At 40.1% G+C, this 12,722-nt stretch overlaps 1 protein-coding gene across 2 annotated transcripts in view; it reads right to left on the bottom strand.

Moving 5' to 3' along the window:
* Positions 1-12,722, bottom strand: part of LOC117452086 (netrin receptor UNC5C-like) — a 243,835-nt gene that overhangs the window by 104,807 nt on the left and 126,306 nt on the right. For both annotated transcript variants that reach the window (XM_034090541.1, XM_034090540.1), the window contains exon 3: positions 4,660-4,803. In XM_034090541.1, coding sequence (XP_033946432.1) covers positions 4,660-4,803 — 144 coding nt within the window. The remainder of the gene's footprint in view (positions 1-4,659; positions 4,804-12,722) is intronic.

Below are 12,722 nucleotides of genomic sequence, written 5' to 3' on the forward strand. Positions count from 1 at the left end.
GTTATCGCAAGAGGGGGATGAGTGTAATCAGATCCGGTTAAGGGAAAAATCACTGTTATAATGCACAGAGGGAAAGTGAAGGACGGAGGGACGGACAAAGTGAGAAGAAAAATACACACTACACAGAAAAACTAAAGGAATGACAAGGATCTGGAGAGAGAGATAAGAGAGTAAAGTCAAAAAGAAGCAGGAGGTCTCTCATATTCTCTCCTCACTTATATCTAGTGGCCTTAAAGCCTTCTTCGAAGCATCCTCCAACACTGTGTAGTTTTTGCAACCCGGTATCACGGCAAGACGTGAACATGTGACGATTTACCATGCTGGGAGACGTGAAGAAGTCACAATTTCGTTCCTTCAAACGTGACAGTTACACGGTATTGTTAACCCATATTAACCAGTGGAGAAATACCCAGAAATGCCAAGCAAATGCCACCCCGACGGACGATTTTCTTGTTGCCCCAGCTGGTCGACACCTCTTTTAGCAGAAACAAAGGCTACATTAATGTATTAAATCGATGTTAATCCATGTGTGTGGATGTGGAATTAACGGACGTGACGTTGTGCAATTACGTTGCCAGGCAACAGCTTCGGTTCATGTTTATTTACAAACTCTTCAACTACAACCGTAGTTATATTTAAAAACATGTACATTTAAATGTGAAGGAATGTGTGTATAACAAAATACATCCGTCATAAACAAAACCGAAACAGTCTTTAATGAACTATTAGTAGAGAATAACGAGTAATGAATATACTTTATAGGGATCCTATTAATATCTAATAATAAAATTCAATAATGTGCTTTAACCACCAGGTGTCCCTTTCTATCAGCTGTGCACCGTTATGGTGTAAATACAGGTGTAAATACAGCCTATCTACTAATTGGATAAAAAAAAAATTCAGATTTCAAATCGCATAAACACCAAATCCCAGCGTGCATTGCGGCTAAACCATCCAATCATCGAACTGAGGATCTTGCCTACGTCTGTTTCCGGTTTCGTTTATGACGGATGTATTTTGTTATACACACATTCCTTCACATTTCAATTTAAATCCGACCGTCGGGGTAGCATTTGCTTGGCATTTCCGGGTATTTCTCCACTGGTTAACATGGGTTAACAATATCGTGTAACTGTCACGTTAAATCTTGACATCTTCACGTCTCCCAGCATGGTAAATCGTCACATGTTCACGTCTTGCTGTGATACCGGGTCGAGTTTTTGTATTATTTAATGTAGACTACTTGCTGTCAAAAAACGGTCCAAATTAATGAGTAAAGCAAAAACAACAATTTAGCTTATTCGTAGTTCAAAGTAATTTTAAAATAGGTGACTTGTAGTTTTTTTTCATACTGAGACAGACACAAACATCACATGAACAACGTTGCCTTCAGTTCTCAGTATGTGTGCTTTTCTGTGCTGCTATATTTGCATGTTTACCTCAGAGATTCTCAGAAGCCTGTATACGTATGCTCGCCTGCATCTGTCTCTCAGCGTGTATCAGCCCCAACGTAAGCCAAAAACAGCACATTACCCAGCTTTCATGGCACCCCGAGGAGGGCCTATTCCATTCGAGAATGTTATTAGTGGAGCTTAGAAGGATATTTCTGACTGTGTCACTAACTCTCTGCTGACAGACAGAAAAACATCCTCACATACCGATGGAAATGCACGGAGTAGTGAGGCTCTAAAGTCAAATGGTCTTTCAGGCCAAATTAACTGCAACAATATGTAGAAGTGGTCCTGCCTCACAACTGGATATTGTATTGTAAATTATGTAAATGTCAGCTAACTTTCTTATTGCTTATGTAAAAATCTGTATTTACTACCGTATATTGAAATAATTCAGTACAGGTACAATCTTACGAAACATACTATTATATCAACAGTCCTACTACGGTGTGTAACATCTTCAATACATAATTTGTGATCCATATATACATTTATAGCGTGTGAGTTTGTTTTTATAATTTTATTTTACATTTAGCATTTTTTCTTTGTTTTATTAAGATTGAACACCTTAGCAAAATGTGTATTTTCGTTAGCTTCTTCAATATACAAAATAAATACATTTGTGAGTGAGTGCTTAAAATAATAAGTGAATCAGTCTGAAAAAAGTGAGACATATTTACAGCCAAATAAAATAGCCTGGATGAAAAATAATGGTCAACATGATGGATTTTCTTCGGCAGCCGGAATAAGACCAACATGGGAAAACACAATTTACAGGGTGCGTGTCTGTTAGAGTGGTCTGTTAAAGTACTAAATATGGGGATGTGAGCAGTTTGTTCTGAGGGTCTGCTGAATGGACTACATCAAAGCCCCCAGTTGTCCTTTTGAGAGTTCACTCAAGCAGTCAGTGTAAGCCAGGTAAACTGGGGTGGTGGGGTCAATTTTGTTATTGGTATTTATTTTCCGCTTGAATTTCTATAACCCGAACACTCAGACAAGTCCCCATTGTCTTACATGGCTGAATTGACCGGTGCAATGAAGCTTGCTAAACTACTGTTGTGGGTTCAAATCAGTCGGCCAGTGAAATCAGCTTTAAAGAAACAAACCATTCTATTTTATGAAGCTTACATTAAAATACTAACATCTTTTATTTTTCATCAAACATCTATACTCCCTTGCCACATGGTTGCTGCAGAGCCATCAAGCGACCATCGCTCACAGCGGGATTTAAAATGTTCTTCCCCCTGCACTGTTGTTTGAGTCTAACAATCCTACAATGATTTCCCCATGTGATCACTCTGTATGCAGTGAGAAATGGTAACTCAGTCTGCTGGAGTGATATTGAGCGTGCTGGGGCTTTGTCTGGCCTGTATTCTTTTGGTGACCTTATAGTGAAACTCCCAGTTGTCAAATTACATTTTCACCAGACCATAACAGGAAGCTAATGCTGGTAGACTAAAGTCATCGAGCTAAAATGTTTAGAACATTCCCCACCATTAATCATTCAGTGAAACCATTTTTCAAAGATTCTTCCTTAAGTCAAGTTTGTAATATGAAACTTGTAGTAAGGAAGAACTATAGGTTACTTACGTAACCCCAGTACTGAGAGTAACATGAAGTGAGATGTCTCACTATGGGATGCGCCTCATCGCGGAGCAAACAGAAGCATCAATCTCATTACGCCAATCCTGATTGAACCCCTGAGAGCATTTTCTCCCCTTGCGAACAGATTTAACGCGGCTCCGCCGTAACGCACCCACAGCGGACTCTCGATCCTTGGATTTCCCGTCCCGACAGGTTAACTTGTTGCGCTAACCTTCGATGGAGGCTCTTCACGGTGAGGCGGGCACAATGTCCGCACGAGCCGGGGTTGTCGATGGCCTCCTGGGCGTGTTCCAGCCCGAGGCAGGACGAACAGATCTGGTGTGAGTCTGTGCCTGACACTTTCAACCCGCAACCGCAGCGCCGAGCCTCCGAGTTCCTGACTCCTCTGGTGTGAGGGGGAGAGGAATCCATCTCGTTCGCCGTGAGGCGTGGAGAGGGTCCGCTCATGACAGGTACGTTCGAGAAAAAAGTATTTACCAATCTGTCTTTAATCCGGGGGAAAAAAGGACAGCGTTGGTCTTTTTCTCTCAAGGATATTACCTGGTATGGTAATATTCCTGTAATCCTTTTCTCCTCCGTGGAAGAGAGAAGAAAAAAGTGTCCTTGCTACCGTGGTGTCGGTAGTGAGGGAAAAAACACAAGTTAGCAACTGGTGTGTTGCTAACTTGAAGTCAAAACCTTACCTTACTCCAGAGGAAGAATGGCGAGGTTGACTATAATACTCCTCTGTGAGAGAATAGGGTAGCCGGCTAATGCCCGTCGACCGAAAATTAGCTTTGGGTTCAGTCTGTGGAATGTTAAGCTAGCCCGGCTACCGTTCGAGATGTGCTCTGAAGCGAGAAGAGGTGTTTGAATGACGCATGCGTCGGGGCGCAGGCTACTTATAGGGGGTAATTTCCCCTGACGTTGACGGCAAGATCACCAGCCAATCAGGACTGGCGTAATGAGATTGATGCTTCTGTTTGCTCCGCGATGAGGCGCATTCCATAGTGAGACATCGAACGGAGTGTTATGAGAACTTACTACACTAATGTGCCTCTGCATGTCAAGAGAAAGTTAAATATGCATATGTTGTTCTCTTTTAGAGCATTACTAATTACATTTGTTCTGTAATTACTTCTCCATATCACATTTTTATTTCTATAGTCCATACTCACTGAGGGATTCACAGAACCTGATGCAATGGATTAATTAAGCAGTACTGTTTTTAATTGCATCTCATTTATAGCCTGGTTTACTATCCTATTGCCTGTGGAGGTCTATCACCGCCTACTGCTGCTGGTTCATATTAAATAATTGAACAGGCAAACAGTTCGTAAGAGGTAACCTTTGACAGAAATCATTCACACAAAAGGCCCTGTGTGTGCATGAAGGATTGTGTATGTGCTTCTCTAGCTGGACATCTATTTTTAATTTGAGGGAGGGACAACAACTTGAATGAATTTGCATTTATGTTTGTTGAAAACAATCCTGTTATGTTGTTATTAAGCATAATCACTTTTGGTGAGTATATGTACAATGATTAAATCCATGCTGTCCATGCTTCCTCATGTGTGAACAGTACCTTCAAACCTCTCATGCGTGCTTGCAGTATTTTACTCACATGCAATACGGACGTGTGCCTTTCGGCTTTTGGTCGTTCCAGCGGAGCTCCAGGCCACACACTGACACCAGAAATCTTCAGGGCCAAACAGCTCCTCGACCTGCTGCCGTGTAATTTCTATACTGGCTTCTCTCACCACCAGACCTGCGGAAGAAAGGAAAAGCACAGTTGAATCTCTTGTAATATCAGTTGGGAATCATATTCAAGCAAAAGACGAGTGCCTCAAACGGTAAATGAGTCACGAGTTTCAATTCTCACTGAGCCACTGATGGAAAAACGTAAGCTTATACTCTGGCGATACAGCTTGTATGTTAGCTAAAGAGGCCAGAGCCCGATCTGTGCACAGTAAATATCTTAGTAACTAAATAGAAGGAGAGGATAATAATATAATATATGCAGCATGTTTACAAACCCAGGTAACTCAACTGTGGAGACTCACTGTGGATTTAATGTCAACTTTGTGGAATTGGCCCTTTGCACTTCTCCCACTTATCTCATATTATTCATTCCTTTTCCTGGGTGTTTTGAATGCAGCTCTGTATGAAGTGTGAGGTTAAAAAAGCTGCACCCAACTGATAGGACTACAGGGGAGCACAGAGAGAGAGGACTGCAGAGAAAAATAGTCAATGAGAAGCAGCAAATAAACTCGGGATGAAAATACGGGAGACAAAGAAAAGGGTCAAATAGAACACAGGTGCAATAGCAGGGAGAAAAAGAGACATTAAGACTATTGTTGAAAAGCATGACAAAGTAAAGGAAGAATTAATAAAAAATAAGTATAAGGGACCAAATGTTGGAGAGGGTTAAGCTCAAAAACTAGAAATAAAGAGGAGAGGGAAATGAGAGAAACAGAAGACTGGTAAAAGTAATGATAAACAACATGAGAGAGGCACAGTGAGGGGAAGAGAGAGGATGACAGGATAAGAGGGAGAAGAAATGTGAAAGGAAAAAGAGGAGGGAAAGGAGATAGTTGTAGGTCAAGTAAGTGGGGACTTGGGAGCAGCCATGGTAAATTATTTGAGAAAAATATCTCAGCAGTTTATTTCAGGTTCAGCAGTGAGACAAGGACCCAAGCAACAATCTCTCACACATCTAACTTGGTCTTTTTACTTATGTAGACTAGACTCTCAGAAGGTTCCTGCCACTAGAGACATGTAAAGACAGTAAGTAAGCATGCCAGCTTAAAGGCAAACGGCACCGAGAGGATGTAAAAATGTGAAATCCAGTGAGCAGGATTTTGGTGGAACAGAGGCCATTAAAGGACGGCAAGAGATTTAAAGAAAACCCATGAGGGAAAAGAGCGGGAAAAGTAACGAAAGCTTTTGTAGAAGCTAGCAGGGAGATGGGGAGACATGGCTTTAGAGTAAGAATAATACCATAAAGATTGATAACGGACACAAAGAGGAAAATAGAGCGGTGAGTAAAAAGCTTGTGGAAAGTTCTTCTGGCAAAACAAGAGATAATAGCCAGTACGGGGGAAAGCTATAGAGCAAAGAGCAGAGGCAGTATAAACAACTAGTGTGAACACCAGTAGGCCTATCGAGCAAACTAGGAACAAGGGATATTGTTATGGCTTTGCAGCTGAAATCAAAATAGACAGGGGACACAGCAAGATAGGTAGAGGCAACAAAATGGCAACTAAAGTGGCAATTATAACCAGCAAGTAACCCAGGACTAAAGCTGAGACAACAAGTGGGCAGTGGAAAAGAGCTGAACACCAGTGGACATCCAACTGCTAAAGTAAAAAGGGTAGGACGGCAATTAAAGTGAAAAGTTAAAATGAGCCATGAGATAATCAGAGCATGATACATCGGAAAGTAGCAAATAGTATACCCCCTGATATTAGTCTTGATTAGAGAATAATACTACGGAGTGGAACCGTTCTTTCAGGAAAGGACTAAAGGAGTAAAAACCTTTACAGTAGTTTTGTGTTGTACTTATGTAAGGAATTGATACAACTTTATTGGTTCTGCTTATTTATATTACTCTTCATCAATTCCTAATCAAGTGTTGGGTGGAAAAAACAAACATATATTTGTCAAGATCAATTATTTCAGTACAATATCATATATTTTGGAGTACTGCAACAGGCAACATTAATGGATGACCGAGGAGTAAACCAGGATGTGTTTTGCAAGGTATTGCTTGTATTGAAACAGAGATATAAAAGTAAGAAAGCCGAGTAGAGCAGAGGGGGTTACAGAGATATGAGAAAACAGACAGAAGGAAGGGAGACAAAACAAGGACAGGACATAATACTAAAATAGAGAGCATCAGGGAGAGCTGAGTTGGTTTCAAAGCAGGCGAAATCAATGGTTGTAATGACGAAATGTGTTCAACTACTCAGACTCAAGACAAAAAGATACACAAACCTGACACTGTATTGATGGGAGGCAATAATTGCAAGGAAAAGAGGAGCTGTCAAATGAATCATCATGCTCTGAAGTAATCCTTTAACTTCCAGCTTCAGAAACCTGATCAGCAGTCAATAACCTGATATTCTTAAATGTATAACATACTGTAGGCCCGGGCATTCAGAGCAACGGTATATCAGCAAACAGCTATTTGTTATATAAATATAAAAAAAGAGTTATGTACATCGTGAAGTCACAGAATGAAGTCACACCTGCTTTGACTGTGCTGTTATCCAATAATTCATGTATTGAAAGTTTACAATGCTGGCAATATTTAACACATTGTTACTTTCTTTCTGTGAGAATTTGTTTTGTATTGTTATGTTTTGTATTGGGCTGTTTGCATATACAAAGATTTCCAACAAGGGGAAGTATTACTTTGAAGCAGTGCAGAGAAATTAACCGGAACGTTATTCCTCTTGGCGATGCGTGCCTGTATCCGATGATTAATTCCAAGGTTTAACAGAGCTCGATGTAAAATAAACAGGTAGAAATACTTTCTGTTAATATCCAATATCTCAGACATGAAATCTGCTGTTGTGAGTTATACTGTTTTTAGATTCAATTATTGTAATTTGATGGATAAAGGGATGTCATACAGTTACATATATTAGTAATTACCATGTAAGTGGTGTGTTTTCATATCAGCTTGGGAGTAAATGTTACAATTCACAACAGGAACAAAGTATGTCATAGTTTTTACACCACAAATTGACACCTATCTAAATCCTCCATGAAAACAGATTCCCTTGTTTTCCTTCACTGTCATTTCAATAAAAAAGTATGTCAAACAAACAACAAAAGTGGGACTTCACATAAAGAAGAGAAAGATGTGTGCTGTTGAAACCGGTAAAGCCCCAGTTGCCTTCATGTTTGCTAATGCAAAGCTCACGCAGCAAGAGTTGCCGGGCAGAGAACAACCAACTTACCTGAGGCTTAAAAAGTCCCAGAACATTCGGTGTCTTGTTTTCTTTGGATACAAAGCTCAGAGCGTCATATCTCTCTCTTAAGAGAAGACAAGCGTATACATGTGGGTCTCTGTAGCATGACAGTGCTTCACATCAACAAAACCACGGCTGTCAGCTGAGGGAGGTAAGGGTAAAGAAGTAGATGAAAAATGGAAGACAGGTATCAAGACGAGTGGATACTGTCACAAACATTTCTGTCAATCATAAGACTGTGCGCTACCACTGAATATTTCTCTGAGTCCTAAAGTGTAAATTCCAATAACAAAGTTTACTTGTCAGCTGGGGAGTAAAAATGCACGTTTGGGTGAATGTACTTTGTCAGGTCTGGACTTTATTAACTGAAAAATGGGAACTTTGAGAAACATTCATAAAAAAATCCAAAGAGAAAGAAGAAATAAAGAAACATTGCATAGTTGATTAGAATGATTTACAAATATGTTATATCTCAGTATATAGAGATGTTTGTCAGGCTTAAACTGAATGTCCACAACACATGTAGTTTAAATGTAAAGGTGATGAGGAGGATGCAATACTTAAAGAATGGTTAAAAAACCGGTAGAATTGTTTCTTTGCTGCACGTTGAAACATTGGAAGGGCTGAAGGTTAATTAAAACATGTGTCAAAACATTCCTATACAATAGGACTTTTCATGCAAATTGGTCTACACCAGTAAACAAGTTACAGATTCCTGTTGTTGCATATGGCAATTAATTGTGCCTTCATCATTTTCTTCAAACCATGCAATAGGAACAAACTATCTACATACTAGATGATGAAACATACAAAAACATGTATGGAATTTAAGTCTTCCTTTAGAACAGAAGAACCAGAGATGGAAAGGAAAAGTGAAAAATACATATGAAAGAAAGCTTGCCAGTCAAGGAGAGACATAACAACAGAGACCAGGGGTTAAGGTTAAATGGTTTGGAAAAACAGAAGAGACAAGGGAACAGGGGGAAAGCACTCAAAAGCTTTGTGCCCTTTACATGTGATCAGTGACAGGCCTTTGGGGGAAAGAAACAGAGGATACCAACAAAGTCAATGCTAGCTTTGATTCATTCATCAGTGCCACATAGGGAAAGAGTCCGACACAATGCAAATGCATGAGGTCAGAATTGATACAACCAGGGAATTTATTAAGATAACGAAAGCAGCCCTGCAACAAATGGGATGTTTGTTGAAGAAGGGCAATTAAAATAATATATTATTTTGTACTCTCCTTTATTTTATATTAGAAAAATACATCAAGAGACACAGGTTTGAGTCCCGCAAACCTCTGCTCTGCTGACATGTTTGTGAGCAGCTCACTGAATGCCAACCAGCTCCAGGGATGTTGTTCAGTGAGTGACCCTGCGCTGTGACCTACCACCTGTGGAGGAGCTGTAAGTGAAAACTCAACTTCCCTGAAGGAATTCATTCAAGCTTTGTAGCTTACCTCAAACTTCTGCTGCTAACATACCATATCAGTACTTTAAAAATAGCAAATGTGTTGAATGCCAAATACTGTATATTTAACTCCAAAAGAAAGTAGATATAACATGTGTATCCCATTGAACTATTGGTGAGCAACTAAAAGTGTTTGAAATATATGGGTTTTTGAAAGTGAATTCATTAACCTGAAAATGTTTTACCCTTATAATTACACGCAACTGAAAGGCTAATAGATGCATTTGTAGATACCTTAAGATAGGGGGCACATTTAAAGAATAAATGGAGGTCAAATGTCATCAAGAAAGGAAGGAAATGTCACCGAATGGTTTTATAAGTGTGACAATTTGAATCATAACCTATAGCCTTCAGAATAGCCAAATAATAGCCAAGGAAGGACAACATTGGTTTGTTGTGTTCAGACATCATTTCCTGTTACTGTACATTTGTCCTAGAGAGTTTCACAATAAATCAAGATGGTCTAATCTTTAGCCTTTCTTGGAGGCCAACTGAGAACAAAGGACCATTTTTCATGGTGACAATCAGTGATGCCCGCTGACAAGTGACACAAGTCATGAGAAGGGAATCAGTTTTTAGAAACTGAAGTGAAGACAGCAAGTCATACTTATTTGCCCGAGGAAAACAGAGAGATCAGTCAGCAGAAGTACTGAGCCCGGTCACATTAAAAAGCCACAGAGTCTGAGCTCTGATATTATTCTGGAGTGTTTCTGTATTTTTCCACTTGAACTTTCCAAGAAAAAAGCCTTGTAAAAGTTGTTAAACATTCTCTGCTAAAATGAACGCAGTTAAGTGGTTTGATAGTGTTGCCTGGTCAGCCACAGTAGTCAAGTCTTAATGTAAAATCAGTGCTATTTAAGATAGTCACTCTAGACCTTGACATATTTGTTCATTTAGAGTTTTAGACCATTATCTAAAGTATATCTGAGCTACAGTCTATTTTCATGAAAGTGGCACTGTATGTAAATACAACAGTGATTAAATGCAACATAAATGTGAAAATCCAAAATCATAAAGTCAGTTGAGTCAGACATTTGGATACACATTTTTGCAGCCAGTGCTCAACATGACATGTCCCATTTATAACCTGAAAGAATATAAAGTGAAAGATGGAGACAGAAAGGCGGAAACTAAATTGAAAGGGTAAAACCACGACAGGATGAGAGGTATTGTGAGAAAGGGAGAGAGCAACGGTTGAATGAGTTCTTCGCCTATGGGGGGAAATCATCCAGGACATTGACAGAACACAGTCACTGGTCTGTGACCAATTGAAGACACTCAATGCATACAGTAGACTGTGTGTGTTCACATGCATGTGTGTGTATGTTCTCTGAATGGCTCCCACAGTGACATTGATTGATCATCACAGTCCCTCCTGGTCCATGTTTGGGTACCTCATGTGTGTGTGTGTGTGTGTGTGTGTGTGTGTGTGTGTGTGTGTGTGTGTGTGTGTGTGTGTGTGTGTGTGTGTGTGTGTGTGTGTGTGTGTGTGTGTGTGTGTGTGTGTGTGTGTGTGTGTGTGTGTGTGTGTGTGTGTGTGTGTGTGTGTGTGTGTGTGTGTGTGCGTGCGTGCGTGCGTATACATGTGAACATCAGTAAACATACACACTCATGTCTTTCAGTAGCTCTGAAGAGGCAGTGAACCGCAACATTTCAGGACACTAGAAAAAGTCTACTTCAAATAAACACAAACAAAGAGAACTGCATTTCAGATACACACACAATTTCACACAATATAAGAGATTATTTTTCACAGACACCGCACTAACACGCACATAAACAGTTGTGTGTATGATACATTGATACAGACAAACACAGAGCAGGAGTCACTGACAGAGAAACTCATTGTCCTCCTGTATACATCTCAATGGTTGTTAATCATTCAAATCCAACCATCACAGTATAAGAGTAAGATATACTGTATATAGAAAGAGACAGAGAAAGGGAGCAAAATAGATGGGATAAGGAGGAAATAGGTGGAGGAAAGAAGGTAGAAGAGAGTGGGATTGATGCCAGAAAGAGGAAGAGTGGAGAAGAGAAACATTAGGAGGAAGAGAAAGGAGGAGAGACGAAGGAAAAGACGAGAGGAAATCAATACAAGTGAGATGGCAGCAAAGGAGGGAAAGGGGTCACAAATCACCCAAGCCAATACTGTGTGTGCCAATAGTCTGTGTGTGTGTATATGTGTGTGTGTGTGTGTGTGTGTGTGTGTGTGTGTGTGTGTGTGTGTGTGTGTGTGTGTGTGTGTGTGTGTGTGTGTGTGTGTGCGTGTGCGTGTGCATGTGTGTGTGTCACATGTCAGTGCGAGACTAATAACCATTCACACTTTGGCTAATGGAGACAAAGTAAGTAACCTAGTACACAATATGTCATTAGCACTCCTCAAGGCTAATGGAGATATACTGAGGTAGTACAGTACGAGCATTGCTTAAGCAAACACTGAAAATGCCCTTCACAAGAAGATATCTAATCTAGACAAATTATGCTGGTTCTCACCTTAAATCACATTAATTCAGAGGAAGATATGGTTAGCATGTTTAAGCAAATGGCACTGCCAATAAAGCTACTGTCTGCTCTGTGGAAGAGGGCAGGTTGCTTTTTGTGTTTGTTTGAAGTACTCCAGTTAGCTGTTTGTAAACTGAGACAGGCAGTGGAACAGTTTAGAGAATAATGCTTCTTCCTCCAATTTAGAGGAAGACCTCAGTGAACCTCAGGGAATCCTACCCCCCCCCCCCCCCCCTCAACCTGCCTGTGACCTTCACCTGGCTTACCCTCCTTCCAGCTGAGGCTCCATGTGGCCAATTTCAAGAAATGTATTGAGCCGTCTGAAGCTCACATGTACTGTAGCTCACATGTACTGTAGCTACACTTTCCGTTCCTATATAGAAAAATAGATGTTCTTAATAACTCATTAGATGGAGTAACTTTTTATTTGCAATTCAAAACAATTGGAAAGGGGGAATACAATGTGTATTGGATATTGTTAACACAAAGACGACCATATGGTGCCTTGTACTCCTGGAGACAAGGTACACTAAATGAAATGGACCCATCACAATGCAATTTACATCTGTACGTTTGTTTTCCGTTTGTCAAAACATCCTTCTTCCTCCTTGCTATGATCTAATACCTATTTTATAGTACTTTTTTTTCCTGCAGTACAAAGATAATAAGAACATGTATTCTAATCATCCTGTTCAACTCGATCACGATGTATCATGATGCAAGGTATTTC

Source organism: Pseudochaenichthys georgianus, chromosome 9 (assembly GCF_902827115.2).
Source record: "Pseudochaenichthys georgianus chromosome 9, fPseGeo1.2, whole genome shotgun sequence".
Lineage (NCBI taxonomy): Eukaryota > Metazoa > Chordata > Actinopteri > Perciformes > Channichthyidae > Pseudochaenichthys > Pseudochaenichthys georgianus.